The sequence below is a fragment of the Mesoplodon mirus genome (assembly GCF_964341445.2).
Source record: "Mesoplodon mirus genome assembly, chromosome: 5".
Lineage (NCBI taxonomy): Eukaryota > Metazoa > Chordata > Mammalia > Artiodactyla > Ziphiidae > Mesoplodon > Mesoplodon mirus.
Window position 1 is genome coordinate 42,884,797 of NC_138980.1, and position 18,311 is coordinate 42,903,107.

The 18,311-nt window shown below is 42.9% G+C and overlaps 1 protein-coding gene across 1 annotated transcript in view; it reads right to left on the reverse strand.

The window, feature by feature from the left end:
- MUC16 (mucin 16, cell surface associated) overlaps positions 1 to 18,311 on the reverse strand; it is a gene marked incomplete at its 5' end in the record, with an annotated part of 78,960 nt that overhangs the window by 28,304 nt on the left and 32,345 nt on the right. Inside the window, 2 exons of the mRNA XM_082623241.1 lie at positions 1,363 to 1,467; positions 3,355 to 9,879. Of these exons, the coding sequence (XP_082479367.1) occupies positions 1,363 to 1,467; positions 3,355 to 9,879 (6,630 nt within the window). The remainder of the gene's footprint in view (positions 1 to 1,362; positions 1,468 to 3,354; positions 9,880 to 18,311) is intronic.

Sequence of the window (18,311 nt, forward strand, 5' to 3'; positions counted from 1 at the left end):
AATTTTAAAATGTTGGAAGAAACTTAATGGATATGGGGAACTTTACCTTTTAGCCATGTGGTGAGGAGAACTCCTTGCTATATACACATGCACCTCTTAAACACTCATGCAGACCAATAATACTGTAACATGTTAGTAGGTGCTTTTCAGTGGAAAAAATTATAGTCAAATAATTATGTAAAACCCTGTGTTGAATAAGGCTAAACAAGTTTCTTTACAGCAGGATATCTCAGAGCCTTTAACATGCTTATGCATGTTATTACCCTCTAGGAAGGAGCAACATTTTTTTTTTTTTTTTTTTTGCCACACCACGCAGCTTGTGGAATCTTAGTTCCTTGACCAGGGATTGAACCCGTGCCCCTTGCAATGGAAGCACAGAGTCCTAACCACTGGACTGCCAGGGAATTTCCAGGAGCAACATGTTTGTCAGACTTTTTTGGCCACAAACTTTTTGTCCTTTTGTTAAAGGGCATCCAAGCATTACAAGGGCTTAAAAGGTTTTCTGAATGTTGTTTTCTGCCCGTCTACAGTCTCATCTCCCATCATCTCATCTGTATATTTCATAGTTTAGCAAAGATGAATTATTTGTACCTCCCAAATATGTCCAGATTTTACCCTTCCCTGTGCCTTTGCATGCAGCTCTCCGTTCTGTCCAGAATGTCTTCATCAATTCTCCTTGTCTTCCTGCTAAATTCCTCTTCATCCTTTCAAACCCAGCTCAAATGTTACCTCCTCCATGAAGCCTTCGTTCTACCATTCAAATACTTTAAAGTTGCATCATATAACTAATAAGGACCTACTGTATAGCACAGGAAACTCTACTCAGTACTCTGTAATGGCCTATATGGGAAAAGAATCTTAAAAAGAGTGGGTATATGTATATGTGTAACTGATTCACTTTTCTGTACACCTGAAACTAACACAACATTGTAAATCAACTATACTCCAATAAAAAAATTTTTTTATTTGCATCATAATTATTTTGTTCCTTTGCTGTCTCCTCTACTGGACTGAGAGCTCCATGGATGCAATGCCGATCTATTTTCATCTGTGCATCCTTAGTTTATGTCATAGTTTCTAACACACAGTAAATTATTAATAAGCACTTTCAGAATTAAGTTAACCTGGGTTGGATTTGTGAAGTTGACATATCCAACCTTGAACTAAACTCACTCAGCATGTTATGAGGGAATGAAAAGTAACATCTACCTGGTAACAACTTGACAAAGATCCAGTTGAGACAGGGAAGCCCATGGCAACTCCACATAGCTCTTTCTCTAAAGAAACAAACATTTCATCCCTCTGGAACAGGAAACAAAGGCATAAGCCGGATTACTGGGAAGTAAGCAAAGTTGAACCTACCTCTAGGACTAGCAGACGTGGATGCCAGTGGGACATGGACAGTGGTGTCTCCATGTGCTGCTTCATTGGGTATCTTTGTGATATGCTCCACAGTGCCATCAGTCCCTACAGGAGAGGGTAGGGAAGAGACCTAGAGTAACTCATCTCATCTAGAAGGAGAACATGGTCTAAATAGATCCACTTAATTTGACTATACAACACATTTCTTCTCAACCATCTGTATGGATTGGAACCAGGGCTGTGTCCATCCATTCACCCAGAGATTCATCCATCTTTCTGTCCATCTATCCTTATATCTACCCATTTATTCTTCCATCCATCCTTCCTTTTATCCTTTCTTCCTACCATGCATCTTTCCTTTCATATTTCCTCTCTCCTTTCTTTGCAACTTTTCATCCCTACAGTATTTCCTTCCATCTTTATTTCCTTCAATCCTTTCTTCCATCCATCTTCCTTATTTCATCCTTCCCTCTATACATTCATCCTTCCTTCTATACATCCATCTTTTCTTCTTTCATTTATCTATCACTCCATTCTTCCTTTCTTCCTTCCTCCCATCCAACCACAGTCCTACCTTCTTTCCATTCCACTCATCACTTGCTTACTGAACACCCATCACTCAACTATCAAGCCACGTTTTAAGACATGGGTCAATAGCCGTCAGTGTGTCTAACCTGATTGTGAATTGTTAAAAGTATTTTGGGGAATAATCAAATCACCCTTCGGTACATATTGTCTAGTGAACAGGTGCTGGAGTAGTTGGAGGGCCATGTTGGATTTGTGTCCAGAACAAAATCTGGCATCAAATTCAACTTATCCAAGGAATGGAATCCTCCCAAGAAGTTCCCTACCTCATCTACTGTTCTTTTGGAGATGGTGTTTCTCCTTCTAGGTCCTAAGTACCTCCCACATCCATAGGTACTTTGTTCCCTCGATTTTCATTCACTCACCTTTTTCTTTCCCTTCTCCCTTGCTGACTCTCTTCTCAATATAGAAACATGGTTAGTTTAAAGGAGGAATCTCTCCTTTTATCTATGTATTATTTTATCTGTTGTTTCAGTCCTCTAAAACTCACTGATGCTCCCTTCATTAGAATCCCTGAGGACCCACATGTTGGGTCATTTCACCTCACCTCATTTCAATTTGGCTATTCTGTAGCATTTGATGGAACTGACCATCCCTCCTTCCTAAAACTCTCTCTTCCTCTGGCTTCTGTGAGGCCAGAATCTCTTGCTTTTTCTCCTATCTCTCAGACCACTCCTGCCTAGCCTAATGGCTAAGAACATGGGTTCCTAGTGCCATATAGTCTGAGTTCTTATCACTTACCAGCTTTAATGATCTTGATCAAATTACTCAACCTCTCTCTGTATCAGTTGACTCATTTGTAGAATGGGCTTATAATAGTCCCTTCTCAAACTGTCTTCCAATGAGGAACTTAATAGAATAGCATTTGACACAGAATAAGTGTTCTATAAACATTTGTTGTTATCATTATTGTCATCATCAACATTAGCTGTAATGTTACAACATCCATCATGGTACTATAATTATTCAACTACTTGCTTATTTAGCTTTGTTTCCCCAGTGCTTATTTCAATGCCTGGACATGAAAATAGATCAACATATATGTTTGCTAAAGGAATTTCTGGTGCAGTAATAAACTCCTAATTAACTCCTTTTTTTTTTTTTTTTTTTTTTTTTTTTTTTTTTTTTGCGGTATGCGGGCCTCTCACTGTTGTGGCCTCTCCCGTTGCGGAGCACAGGCTCCGGACGCGCAGGCCCAGCGGCCATGGCTCACGGGCCCAGCCGCTCCGCGGTATATGGGATCCTCCCAGACCGGGGCACGAACCCGTATCCCCTGCATCGGCAGGCGGACTCTCAACCACTGCGCCACCAGGGAGGCCCCCTAATTAACTCCTTTTTACCTGTCGGAAAAGAAGCCATTTTCTATGAGCCCCAAATAATGAGAGTGTAGGAGCAATGGGTCCTTACTTGACAACTGGGTTGAGTGTGGAAGAACTTGAGAAGAACTTGTCACTGTTCCCAAACCAACACTCTCTGTCATTCTGGTACCCATAATGGGTGGTAAAGATGTCCTGACTGGCTGGGTCCAAGTCTGCAAAGTACTGGCTGTAAACAAGGGTAATGCAGCAGTGCTTCGGCTCTCTGCCTCAAGGTTGGTGTCTGCTGTTCTTGGGGTAGCTGGTGAGGAAGTAATCCAATGGGGGAGTGGGCTGGTTGAAGAATCAGTGGTACGGAAGGTCAAAGAGGGGAATGGTATTGAAGCTGAAGAAGGTAGACTCTCTGCAGTGGTGGGCATAGTAGCATCCCCAGGGCCTGATTCTGTCCTAGAAAATGGACTGACTGAGATGGCACCTGGAACTCCAGATGTAGCAAAGGAAGCCATGGCCTCTGACAAAGAAGGTGTTAGTGTGTTATTAGCAAAAGTGGTCTCAGCTGAAGACAGCATATCTGTGCTTAGGTAATGTGTATTTTCTGATACAGGCACAGAAAGATTGGATTCTGGGACAGTTATGCCAGCAGACCCTGTAATGGAGGGAGAAGTGTAAAAGCGTGTGACTGTTTCCACTGGAATGTCAGTATACTGTGTAGACAGAGGCTGATCTGGTGCTGATACTTTCACAGAAGACGTAGCATCAGTCCTGGGACCCTTCAAACCATGGGTGGACAGAGGCGATGAAGGTGTGTTTGTGAGTGTGCTTGAGCTGGAATCCAAGGCTATTCTTGTCTCCTTCAGTCTAGGAGTCAGATGGGAAAGTGTCTTCGTCTCAAAGGAGGAAAGCATTGATGTGGAAAGAGTGGTCTCATACACGGAAGAAGCAGGACCCATAGGATATGTGGTGCTGGAGGACTCAGGAAAAATTGGGACAGAGGAACTTAGTTCATGTCCAGAACTGCTGGAACCCACAGTACTCATTATTGTGTATGTGGGAGGAAGACTTTTCGCTGTATCTATGGAGAATTCAGAGGTGGAAATTATCTCAACTGTGGGACTACTCAAAGTTGGAGGTAACGTGGTCACTGCTCCCAAGGTTGTACCCAATCTGTCTTTGGTCTTCCCAAAGACGGCGATTTTCTCTGTGGCTGAGCTGTTCTGCTGGACGGTGCTGGTCTTCCTCAGATCAGGAGTCAGAGAGGATGTGGAGTCTATCTCAAACATTGTAGTTTCTAAAGAGTGAGGCGTTGATGTAGAAACATGGGTGTCCCTAGAGGGGGAAGGAGTAACCATTGGAGACATGACATTGGATGGCTCTGAGTCAGCTGGGGCAGAGGAATGTGCTTCATGTCCAGAACTTGTGTTGGCCCGGTGGGTCCCAGCTGTGTTTTTGGAGGGCTGAATTGCATCTGTACCTGTGGAGACCTCAGAGGTGGACAGTATCTCAATGGTTGTGCCGATATCACTTGAAGGTGAATTGGATACAGCTTCCACACTTGTACCCAATGTGTCTTTGGTTTTCTCCAGACCATGGGTGAGAAATGAGGTCACAGGGGTAGGAGAGGAGGGGCTCCTCCCTGGTAATGTGGATGGCTCAGGTGAGGGTGTTGTCATAGCAGTTTCAGTCAATGGGGAAGATGGAGAGCCAGTTTCTTTCACAGAGGCAGGGCTTGGCCAAGACACAACCTCAGCACCTCTGCTAATGGCAGACATCAGCTTTGTGTGTAGATGTCTCTGAGTCACTGCTGCATGGATCCCTACCATGGATGTTTTGGTTGATGTGTCCCAGGGAAGTATGCCCTGTGATGTAGCTGCAGGAAGACCTGTTTCAGTGGTTACAGTGTTTTTTGTTGATTTTGTCATTGTGGGTAAAGTGAAAAGTTTTGTGATGATTTCTGTGGAGTTTATTGGTGACATGGTGGAAATAGCAGGGCTTGGATTGAGTACACCACTAGAGGAGATGTCTTCTGTCCTTGTCACCTTAGTAATAGAACTAATGTTCACACCAGGAAGGATAATGGTTGGCTCTGTGGATGAGCTGGTTTCCTTGGAAGTGCTGGTTTCCCTTAGTCCAAACATTAAGGAGGGACTTGTCTCAGTCTCAATTCTTGTAGTGTCAGAGTAGCTAGACTTTGGGGTGGAAACTGTGGTTTTCCCTATGGTGGTGGCTGTATTCATTGGAAATACAGCTTTGGATGGTTCTGAGTCAGTTGAGACAAAGGAACGTGATTCATGTTCATAACTGCTGGTCGCCACATTGATTATGGCTGTGTTTTTGGAAGGATCTCTACTTGAGGTTTTCTCCTGATAGGTGCTGGTATCCCTCAGTCCAGGGGTCAAGGAGGATATTGACTCTGTCACAGTCTTCGTAGTTTTGGAAGAGTCTGAAATTGACTTGGAGACAGTGATGTCCCTTATGGTGGAAGAGATAACCATTGGAGATGTGGCTTTAGATGGCTCTGTGTTGGCTGGGACTGTGAACTGTGATTTATGTGCTGAACTAGGGATCCCTATATCGGTTACTGATGTTCTTGTTGAAGAATGAATTGTTTCTGTAACTGTGGTGGCTTCGGAAGTGGTCAGTATCTCATGCAAGACGTTGTTCACACTTTCAGGTGTACTGGTCACAGGTTCCAAGCTTGTGTCCAAAATTTCTGTGGTCTTTCTCAAGCCAGAGGTGAGAACTGAGGTCATGGAAACAGGAGAGAAGGTACTATTCCCTTGTAATGTGAAAGGTGCAGGAGAAGGTGAGGATGTGGCAAGGATGGGTTCTAAGGAAGAGTGAGACCTGTTTTTTTCCACAGAGGCAGGGCTTGTCCAAGACACACCCTCAGGACCTCTGCTTCTGAGAGTGGTCATCTCTGAGTGTGTAAAACTCTGAGCCACATTTGAATGAGTCCCTGCCCCAGAGACCTTGGTCAATATGTCCAAGGTAAGTGTGTCCTGTGATGTAGCCCCTGGGGGACCAGTTTGGGTGGTGATGGTCATTCCCGAAGATTCTGTCATGAACATGGATATAGAGGGGCTGGTTCTGCTTTCTGTAGGTGTGTTTGGAGAAGTTTTGAAGTGAGCAGGGTTTGGGATGGATATCCTGCTAGAGGAGGTAACTTGTGTCCTGGTGACCTCAGTAGTAGCATCATTTGTGGACACATTGGAAATGACAGTGCTTGTCTCTGTAGCAGAGCTGGTCTCCTGGTAGGTACTTGTCTCCTTAAGTCCAGTATTCAGAGAGGACACTGACTCTCTCTCAATCTTTATAGTCTCAGATGAGCCAGACATTGATGTGGGAGCAGTAATGTCCCACATGGTAGAGGAGGTAACCACTGAAGATGTAGCTTTGGATGGCTGTGTGTGGGCCAGGACAGGAGAATGTGATTCATGTTCACGACTGGTAGTCTCTACATGTGTCATTGCCGTGTTTGTGGAAGGATGAATTGCTTCTATATCTGTGGTGACAAACATCTCATCTGAACTACTCCTCAAATTTGGGGGTAAATTGGTATCAGTTTCCAAACTCGTCTTCAACATGTCTCTGGTCTTCCCCAAGCCAAAGTTCTCAGGCAAGAGACCTGAGGCCACAGGTAGAGTAGAGGAGGTACTTTGCCCTTGTGATGTCAACAAAACATGAGAAGATGAGGTTGTGTCAGAGATAGGTGCTAGGGAAGAGGAAGAGGTGGTCTCTCCCACAGAGAGAGGGTTTGTCCATGACACACCTTCAGGACCTTTGCTCATCTGAGTGGTTATCTTTGACTGTGGAAATCCCTGAGTCACAGCCAAGTAAGTCCCTGACAAGGAGGCTGTGGCTAATGTGTCCATGGTAGGTGCACCCAGCGATGTAGTCCCAGAAGGACCTGTTTGCATGGTGATGGTCATTCTTTCAGAGTCTATTATGTCAGGGAAGGTAGAGGACCTGGTGATGTCTAATGACCTTGTGGACTGAGCTAGATCTGGGCTGGAAATTCTGTCAGAGGTAGTGACTTCTGTCCCGGACACCCTAGTAGTAGCAAAAGAACTTAGGGAATGGACACTGCTTATCTCTGCGGTTGAGTTGGTATCCATGTAAATACTGGACTCCCTCAGTTCAGTGGTCAGGGGGTAATCAAGCTCTCTTCCAGCCCTTGTGGATTCTGGCCAGGTAGTTGCTGATGTGGAAACAATGGTATTCAGCATGATGGAGGTAGTATTCATTGGATATGTGCCCATGGATGACTCTGAGTGGGCTGGGACAGTGGAATGAAGATCATGTTTAGAATTTGAGGGCCATACTGTTGTATCTACTGTGTTTGTAGATGGGTGAATTGTCTCTTTGTCTGTGGTAGGTTCAGAAGTGTCTATTCTCTCATATGTGCCATTTTTCCAAGTTGTCCCAGATTCCAAGCTTATGCCCAGTAGATCTGTGGTCTTTAATAAGCCTGGGGAGTCAGTAACCTCCTTGATGGTCCCTCCTGAGACAGAAGAGACATTTATCACCTCGGTGTTCAGAGATGTGCTTGAGCTTGATTCTTCTTCCCCCATCCAGGAATGAGGTGTAGCTCTTGCCTCTGTTGTAGGAGTCCTTATCCCATTCACCCAGGGAGTTGGATATGGAGTTCTTACTGTGTATGGGATTAAATCCAGAGTTGTTGCTTCTGGTTTAGACATATACCCTGGATCTGCAGAAGCTGTGATGTGAAGCTGGGTAGAACTCTGCTCTACTTCTTTGCTGGCAAGATCTGGCCTCCCTGATAAAGTGACTTTAGAGCTATTTACCATTGTAACAGGTGTGACCTCACTTGTAATGTCCTCTATGGAGGAGGGCAGCTGTGAGGTAGTTGGGCTGATCATGTTCTCCAAAGGGAGTCCTGAAGGAGTTGTAACCTCCTGAAGAACTGAGGCAGAGGTTATGGCTGATGACACAGAACTCCCAGTGGCCCAGTCAAGAGTGGACAGAGAATCAGGCAGAGGAGTGGATGGGAGGATCTTTGGGATAGTCTTTGTATTTGGATGGTCCATAGAAGCCACTGAAACATGCAAGGCTTCTGTTTCTCTTCTACTGGGAGTCCAATTTGTGCTTAAAATGTCAGGAACTGAGGTGCTCATCCTCTCGACACCAGAAGTTGAGATGGGCATAGATGCAGTTGTGTCTAAAGGACTCAATGTCCTTACACTTGTGCTGGCCTCTGTCTTTTCAGCTGAAGCAAAGGAGGATGGGATGGCTAGGCTGGTTCCAATGACAGTCACAAGGCCATGGGGGGTAGACACAGAGCCTGATTCAGTGCTTGACGCTATGGATGAAGTTGTGCTCATTGCAGAAATTGCTTTAGGAGAACCTGTGACTTCCAAGATTGAAGCCATGTCTGTGATAGTCCTGGGGCCTGATGTTGGGGCAGGAGCAGCTGTGGATGACCAGGTGGGCGGGTGCTGTAGGGCAGATGTGCTGGTCTCTGTAGCCAGGGTGCTGTCCGTGGTGCTCACACTTCCTTTTGGGCCGGGCATGGTAGTCAGGACTGAATTGGTTTCCATAGTGGTCATGGTGGTGGTAACAAGTGGAGTGGGAGCTATGGTTACCTCCATGTTGCTCACTCCTGCAGGATATGAGGTCTGTGATAGTTGCCCAAGAGTAGAGGCAACATCACTAGTTACTAAACTTGTGATGGTCGCCAGTGTTGTAGACCCCACGGAGGGGAATGTGACAGACGGTGAAGAGCTCATTTTTCCTCCTGAGGCATTGGTGATGCTGGTAATGTCTTGGCTTTCAGAGGTCAGAGATGCTAATGTGGTTTGTTCTACGGAGGTTTTATGCAATGTGTCTTTGGCCTCAGGGGATTTACCAAGAATCAGGTTACTCCCAGTTGTCTGCTCTGACCATGGGCTAGCTGATGAATATGCCTCACTCACAGATATACTTGCCTGTTGTTCATCTGTCATTGTATCTTTACTCAGAACAGTGGAAGGAATGACTGTGATGTTGACCCTTGTCTTGGTTATAAATTCAGATTTATCTGTCACTGAGCTCATGGTTACCCTCTGGGTTGTCACAGAGTCCGGGATGGCCACAGAGTCTTCAGGACCAGTGGAAGATGTGTTCAGAGAGACATGTGTGTCCACGGTGGTCCCTCCAGTGGAGCCAAGCCACATGGATAAATTCATTCCAGTTGTCCTTGGAATCAGAGTTGGGCTTGTTTGTGGACCAGTCCCTATGTTGCCTTTAGGATTTGAGTCTCGGGAGACAGAGGACACTGTGCCCAATGGCTTTTTGGCCCCTTCTGGAGTCCCAAGATGGGGGTTGGCCCAAACCGCAGATGGGGAGAGTGAGACCCATTCTGTAGTTGCTGTCCCTTTTGTTGGTGACTTGGCTGGTGTCATGAATCCTGTGGGCAGGTGAGGGAGGCTGATGCTGCTACTCTCTATGGCTGTGGACTGAAGTGTGACTGGTTCCACTGTGGTCTTCATAGGGACAGTTGCTGTTGAAGTATTCCAAGAATTTCCCAGAGTGTACTTCATTTCTGGGCTGGTGCTGGGCTCCTTGGAGCTTATGATTTTGAAGGCTGTAGCCATTTCTGGGCTTCCTGTGGACATACCTGTGATTGGAAAGTGAATAGATAGGAGATATGCAAACGGTACAGGAGTCCTGATTGACAGTATCATTTGTTCCTTCCTGTGATTTCAACTCAAACTATTTCCTATTTCTCCAGAAAAGAAAATGTTAACCCTCTCCTACCACATTTCAAGATTCTGGACACCAGGGAACATACTGACCATCCCCAAATATGGATCAAAGTGTTAGGGTTAGTGGGGTGAGGGCTTTGACCCTCTTGTTTACTCAGAAGAAATTGTTACCTGGAGCTCAGTGTACTACATACCCTACAAAGAAGGGCTCTTTGTACAAGGAAGGATGTGATGAACCTGGACTCTACCCATGCACGAGGCTTTCCCTACCCTATTTTACTTTTCTCCTTGGAGCCTGCCCTTGCGGAACCAGTTTCAGCTTATAACTTCGAGCCTCCGCTAGATGTCCCAAATCTTAGTTCACTGAAAAGCCACTTAAGGATTTATATTTGAGAAGCAACAGAATAGAAGGGTGATAAAATTCTTTTCCTTTACCTTCATCCTCTTTCAAATTCATCTCCCTCTCTGAACCCTTTTCCTGTCCTTGAGGTAAAGGGCATGTAACTGCCACAGGGATAAGGAAAGCTCGACCTTCTAAGAGCACTCTTTTTTACATTATCCTCACCAACTTGGCATAGCCAAGGGCCATGATCCCTTCCCCTACTGTAACAAAAGAAAACCGTGTCACCTCAAGTCTATCTGTGCCCTCCCTGTCAACACAAAATTCCAGTGAGGATCTCCGATTTAGAAAGATCCTTCACCCTGGTGCAAGAGAAAGTGTGGAGGGAACTGACCCTGTGGCATTTTCTCCTGCTGAATTGATTGGCTACTAATCATATAAATTACTATGGTGAAGCAATAACAGTGTTCCGTTAATACAATCTCTAGAAAAAAAAATAACCAACATCTTTAGAGTGACAAGAAGCCAAAGAAATCGATTTCAAACCTAGTCATTTTACTTCCTTAAACAATCCAATTCTTGACCCCAGGGATGAAGAGAGAGGATCCAGGTGATTGCCACAGACTCATCGGGGCCTGAAGTAAAAGATAGAGGTGTTACCTTTGCATTCCCTAAGAATACGGACCTATGAGGAACATTCTCACTAGATACTGGCTTAGCAATGCCCTCATTTGTCTCTGAGAAGGCATTTAAAGAGTAACTGTGTTTTTTACATTAAATCAAACCCTCAAGATGGTCATAAGGGATGGAAAGCTTTTTGTTAATTGTGGGGACTTCTGATCTGATTGGTCTCAACATATAAATTTTTAAAACTATCTGTCTCCTTAGAACGAGTAGGGTCTTCATCACTCTATTATACCTTTATTCATTTTGAAATATTCATATATAACATGAGTTAAATCCAGCAAAATTATTGTAGTTATTGAGGAGTCTGGCTTGTAGGTAAAAAGCTGTGTGTGATTTTTCAGGCCCAACCATAGGCAATTACCTCAAGGATATCAGCTTCAAATAGGAAATCTGTTCTCCCCACACCAGACTTTGTGCACAGCCAATACACTGAAGTTGCTCAAGACAGTCGCAGTCAAGGACTTGGGTCCCTCTTGACCAGCCATGCTCTTATGCATTCCTAGACCAGGAGCCTTCATTCCTAGGTCTCTTTATTTATTATTTTTTTAATAGATCTTTATTGGAATATAATTGCTTCACAATACTGTGTTAGCTTCTGTTGTACAACGAAGCAAATCAGCCATATGCATATGCATTTCCCCATATCCCCTCCCTCTTGAGCCTCCCTCCCATCCTCCCTATCCCACCCCTCTATGTCATCGAAAAGCACCAAGCCGATCTCCCTGTGCTATGCTGCTGCTTCCCACCAGCCAACCATTTTACATTCGGTGGTGTATATATGTCAGTGCTACTCTCACTTCGCCCTAGCTTTGCCTTCCCAGCTTCATGTCCATTTTCTGTGTCTACCTCTTTATTCCTGCCCTGCAACTAGGTTCATCAGTGTCAATTTTTTTTTAGATTCCATATATATGTGTTAGCATACAGTATTTGTTTTTCTCTTTCTGACTTACTTCACGCTGTATGACAGTCTCTAGGTCCATCCACTTCACTACAAATAATTCAATTTCGTTTCTTTTAATGGCTGAGTAATATGCCATTGTATATATGTGCCACCTGTTTATCCATTCATCTGTCGATGGACACTTAGGTTGCTTCCATGTCCTGGCTATTGTAAATAGGCTGCATTGAATGTTGTGGTACGTGACTCTTTTTGAATTATGGTTTTCTCAGGGTATATGCCCAGTAGTGGGATTGCTGGGTCATATGGTAGTTCTATTTTTAGTTTTTTAAGGAACCTCCATACTGTTCTCCACAGTGGCTGTAACAATTTACATTCCCACCAACAGTGCAGGAGGGTTCCCTTTTCACCACACCCTTTCCAGCATTTATAGTTTCTAGATTTTTGAAAATGGCCAGTCTGACCGGTGTGAGGTGATACCTCATTGTAGTTTTGACTTGCATTTCTCTAATTATTAGTGATGTTGAGCATCTTTCCATGTGCTTCTTGGCCATATGTATGTCTTCCTTGATGAAATGTCTATTTAGGTCTTCTGCCCATTTTTGGATTGGGTTGTTTGTTTTTTTGATATTGAGCTCCATGAGCTGTTTGTATATTTTGGAGATTAATCCTTTGTCTCTTGTTTCATTTGCAAATATTTTCTCCCATTCTGAGGGTTGTCTTTTTGTCTTGTTTATGGTTTCCTTTGCTGTGCAAAAGCTTTTTAGTTTAATTAAGTCCAATTTGTTTATTTTTGTTTTTATCCGTTACTCTAGGAGGTGGGTCAAAAGAGATCTTGCTGTGGTTTATGTCAAACGGTGTTTTTCCTGTTTTCCTCTAAGAATTTTATAGTGTCTGGTCTTAGATTGAAATCTTGAATCCATTTGGAGTTTATTTTTGTGTATAGTGTTAGGGAGTGTTCTAATTTCATTCTTTTACAGGTAGCTGTCCAGTTTTCCCAGCACCACATATTGAAGAGGCTGTTTTTCTCCGTTGTGTGATCTTGCCTCCTTTGTCCTAAATTAGGTGCCCACATGTGCGTGGGTTTATCTCTGGGTATTCTGTACTCTAACACTGATCAATATTTCTGTTTTTGTGCCAGTACCATACTGTCTTGATTACTGTAGCTTTGTGGTATAGTTTGAAGTTGGGGAGCCTGAGTCCTCCAACTCCGTTTTTCTTTCTCAAGATTGCTATGGCTACTCGGGGTCTTCTGTGTTTCCATATGAATTGTAAAAAAATTTTTTCTAATTCTGTGAAGAATGCCATTGGTAATTTGATAGGGATTGCATTGACTCTGTAGATTGCTTTGGGTAGTATAATCATTTTCACAATATTGATTCTTCCAATCCAAAGAACATAGTATATTTCTCCATCTGTGTATGTCATCTTTGATTTCTTTCATCAGTGTTTTATAGTTTTCTGAGTACAAGTCTTTCACCTCCTTAGGCAGGTTTATTCCTAGGTATTTTATTCTTTTTGTTGCAATGGTAAATGAGAGTGTTTCCTTAATTTCTCTTTCTGATTTTTCGTTGTTGGTGTATAGGAATGCCAGAGGTTTCTGTGCCTTAATTTTGTATCCTAAAACCTTACCAAATTCATTGATTAGTTCTAGTAGTTTTCTGGTGGCATCTTTAGGATTTTCTATGTATAGTATCATGTCATCAGCAAACAGTGACAATTTTACTTCTTCTTTTCCGATTTGTATTCCTTTTATTTCTTTTTCATCTCTGATTGCCATGGCTAGGACTTCCAAAACTATGTTGAATAATAGTGGCAAGAGTGAACATCCTTGTCTTGTTCCTGATCTTAGTGGAAATACTTTCAGTTTTTCACCATTGCGAATGATGTTTGCTGTGGGTTTGTCATATATGGCCTTTATTATGTTGAGGTAGGTTCCCTCTATGCCCACTTTGTGGAGAGTTTTTATCATAAATGGGTGTTGAATTTTGTCAAAAGCTTTTTCTGCATCTATTGAAATGATCATATGCCTATTATTCTTCAATTTGTTAACATGGTGTATCACATTGATTGATTTGCGTATATTGAGGAATGCTTGCATCCCTGGGATAAATCCCACTTGATCATGGTGTATGATCCTTTTAATGTGTTGTTGGATTCTGTTCGCTAGTATTTTGTTGAGGATTTTTGCATCTATATTCATCAGTGATATTGGTCTGTAATTTTCTTCTTTTGTAGTATCTTTGTCTGGTTTTGGTATCAGGGTGATGGTGGCCTCATAGAATGAGTTTGGGAGTTTTCCTTCCTCTGCAATTTTTTGCAAGAGTTTGAGAAGGATGGGTGTTAGCTCTTCTCTAAAGGTTTGATAGAATTCACCTGTGAAGCCTTCTGGTCCTAGACTTTTGTTTGTTGGACAATTTTAAATCACAGTTTCAATTTCATTACTTGTGATTGGTGTGTTCATATTTTCTATTTCTTCCTGGTTCAGTCTTGGAAGGTTATACCTTGCTAAGAATTTGTCCGTTTCTCCCAGGTTGTCCATTTTTGGGGCATAGACTTGCTTGTAGTAGTCTCTTGTGATGCTTTGTATTTCTGTGGTGTCTGTTGAAACTTCTCCTTTTTCATTTCTAATTTTATTTTATTTTATTTTATTTATTTATTTTTGCAGTACCCAGGCCTCTCACTGTTGTGGCCTCTCCCATTGTGGAGCACAGGCTCTGGACGCGCAGGCTCAGCGGCCATGGCTCACGGGCCCAGCTGCTCTGCGGCATGTGGGATCTTCCCGGACCGGGGCACAAACCCACGTCCCCTGCATCGGCAGGCAGACTCTCAACCACTGCACCACCAGGGAAGCCCTCTAATTTTATTGATTTGAGACCTCTTCCTCTTTTTCTTGATGAGTCCGGCTAAAGGTTTATCAATTTTGTTTATCTTCTCAAAGAACCAGTTTTTAGTTTTACTGATCTTTGCTATTGTTTTCTTTGTTTCTATATCATTTATTTCTGCTCTGATATTTATGATTTCTTTCCTTCTACTAACTTTGGGTTTTGTTTGTTCTTCTTTCTCTAGTTCCTGTAGGTGTAAGGTTAGATTGTTTATTTGAGATTTTTCTTGTTTCTTGAGGTAGGCTTGTATTGCTATAAATTTCCCTCTTAGAACTTCTTTTGCTGCATCCCATTGGTTTGGGGTTGTCGTGTTTTCCTTGTAATTTGTCTCTAGGTATTTTTTGGTTTCCTCTTTGATTTCTTCAGTGATCTCTTGGTTGTTTAGTAATATATTGTTTAGCCTCCATGTGTTTGTGTTTTTTACGTTTTTTTCCCTGTAATTGATTCTAATCTCATAGTGTTGTGGTCGGAAAAGATGCTTGATATGATTTCAATTTTCTTAAATTTACCAAGGCTTGATTTGTGACCCAAAGATGTGATCTATCCTGGAGAATGTTCCGTGTGCAGTTGAGAAGAAAGTGTAATCTGCTGGTTTTGGATGGCATGTCCTATAAATATCAATTAAATCTATCTGGTCTATTGTGTCATTTAAACCTTGTGTTTCCTTATTAATTTTCTGTCTGGGTGATCTGTCCACTGGTGTAAGTGAGGTGTTAAAGTCCCCCACTATTATTGTGTTACTGTCGATTTCCTCTTTTATAGCTGTTAGCAGTTGCCTTATGTATTGAGGTGTTCCTCTGTTGGGTGCATATATATTTATAATTGTTATATCTTCTTCTTGGATTGATCCCTTGATCATTATGTGGTGTCCTTCCTTGTCTCTTGTAACATTCTTTATTTCAAAGCCTATTTTATCTGAGTATTGCTACTCCAGCTTTCTTTTGATTTCCATTTGCATGGAATATCTTTTTCCATCCCCTCAGTTTCAGTCTGTATGTGTCCATAGGGCTGAAGTGGGTGTCTTGTAGACAGAATATATATGGGTCTTGTTTTTGTATCAATTCAGCAAGCCTCTGGCTTTTGGTTGGGGCATTTAATCCATTCACGTTTAAGGTAGTTATCGATATGTATGTTCCTATTACCATTTTCTTAATTCTTATGGGTTTGTTTTTGTAGGTCCTTTTCTTCTCTTGTGTTTCCCACCTAAAGAAGTTCCTTTAGCATTTGTTGTAGAGCTGGTTTGGTGGTGCTGAATTCTGTTAGCTTTTGCTTGGCTGTAAAGCTTTTGATTTCTCCGTGAAATCTGAATGAGATTCTTGCCAGGTAGAATAATCTTGGTTGTAGGTTCTTCCCTTTCATTACTTTAAATATATCATGCCAGTCTCTTCTGGCTTGTAGAGTTTCTGCTGAGAAATCAGCTGTTAACTTTATGGGAGTTCCCTTGTATATTATTTGTCATTTTTCCCTTGTTGCTTTCAATAATTTTTCTTTCTCTTTAACTTTTGTCAATTTGATTACTGTGTCTCAGCATGTTTCTCCCTGGGTTTATCCTGCCTGGGACTCTCTGCACTTCCTGGACTTGGGTGGGTATTTCCTTTCCCATGTTAGGGAAATTTTTGACTATAATCTCTTCAAATATTTTCTCGGGTCCTTTCTCTCTCTTCTCCTTCTGGGACCACTATAATGCGAATGTTGGTGCGTTTAATGTTGTCCCAGAGGTCTCTTAGACTGTCTTCATTTCTTTTCATTCTTTTTTCTTTATTCTGTTCCGTGGCAGTAAATTCCACCATTCTGTCTTCCAGGTCACTTATCCGTTCTTCTGCCTCAGTTTTTCTGCTATTGATTCTTTTAGTGTATTTTTCATTTCAGTTATTGTATTGTTCATCTCTGTTTGTTTGTTCTTTAATTCTTCTAGGTGTTTGTTCTTTAATTCTTCTAGGTCTTTGTTAAACATTTCTTGCATCTTCTCGATCTTTGCCTCCATTCTTTTTCCGAGGTTCTCGATCACCTTCACTATCATTATTCTGAATTCTTTTTCTGGAAGGTTGCCTATCTCCATTTCATTTAGTTGTTTTTCTGGGGTTTTATCTTTTTCCTTCATCTGGTACAAAGTCCTCTGCCTTTTCATTGTGTCTGTCTTTCTGTGAATGTGTTTTTTCTTCCACAGGTTACAGAATTGTAGTTCTTCTTGCTTCTGCTCTCTTCCCTCTGGTGGATGAGGCTATCTAAGAGGCTTGTGCAAGCTTCCTGATGCGAGGGACTGGTGGTGGGTAGAGCTGGGTGTTGCTCTGGTGGGCAGAGCTCAGTAAAACTTTAATTCACTTTTTGGCTGATGGGTGGGGCTGGGTTCCCTCCTTGTTGGTTGTTTGGCCTGAGGCAACCCTGCACTGGAGCATACCCAGCTCTTTGGTGGGACTAATGGCAGACTCTGGGAGGGTACACACCAAGGAGTACTTCCCAGAACCTCTGCTGCCAGTGTCCTTGTCCCCACAGTGAGCCACAGCCATCCCCTGCCTCTGCAGGAGACCCTCTAGCACTAGCAGGTAGGTCTGGTTCAGTCTCCCATGGGGTCGCTGCTCCTTCCCCTGGGTCCCGATGTGCACACTAATTTGTGTGTGTCCTCCAAGCATGGAGTCTGTGTTTCCCCCAGTCCTGTCGAAGTCCTGCAATCAAATCCAGCTAGCCTTCAAGGTCTGATTCTCTAGGAATTCCTCCTCCCGTTGCTGGACCCCCAGGTTGGGAAGCCTGACATGGGGCTCAGAACCTTCACTCCAGTGGGTGGTCTTCTGTGGTATAAGTGTTTTCCAGTTTGTGAGTCACCCACCCAGCAGTTATGGGATTTGATTTTATTGTGATTGCACCCCTCCTACCGTCTCATTGTGGCTTCTCCTTTGTCTTTGGATGTGGGGTATCTTTTTTGGTGAGTTCCAGTGTCTTCCTGCCGATGATTGTTCAACAGTTAGCTGTGATTCTGGTGCTCTCGCAAGAGGGAGTGAGAGCATGTCCTTCTACTACGCCATCTTGAACCGATCTCCGGGTTGTTTGTCTTTTTGTTATTGAGCTGCATGAGCTGTTTATATATTTTGGAGATTAATCCTTTGTCAGTTGCTTCGTTTGCAAATATTTTCTCCCATTCTGAGGGTTATCTTTTTGTCTTGGTTATGGCTTCCTTTGCTGTGCAAAAGCTTTTAAGTTTCATTAGGTCCCATTTGTTTATTTTTGTGTTTATTTCCATTTCTCTAGGAGGTGGGTCAAAAAGGATCTTGCTGTGATTTATGTCATAGCGTGTTCAGCCTATGTTTTCTTCTAAGAGTTTTATAGTGTCTGGCCTTACATTTAGATCTTTAATCCATTTTTAGTTCATTCTTGTGTATGGTGTTAGGGAGTGTTCTAATTTCATTCTTACATATAGCTGTCCAGTTTTCCCAGCACCACTTTTTTTTTTTTTTTTTTTTTTTTTTTGCGGTATGCGGGCCTCTCACTGCTGTGGCCTCTCCCGCCGCGGAGCACAGGCTCCGGACGCGCAGGCCCAGC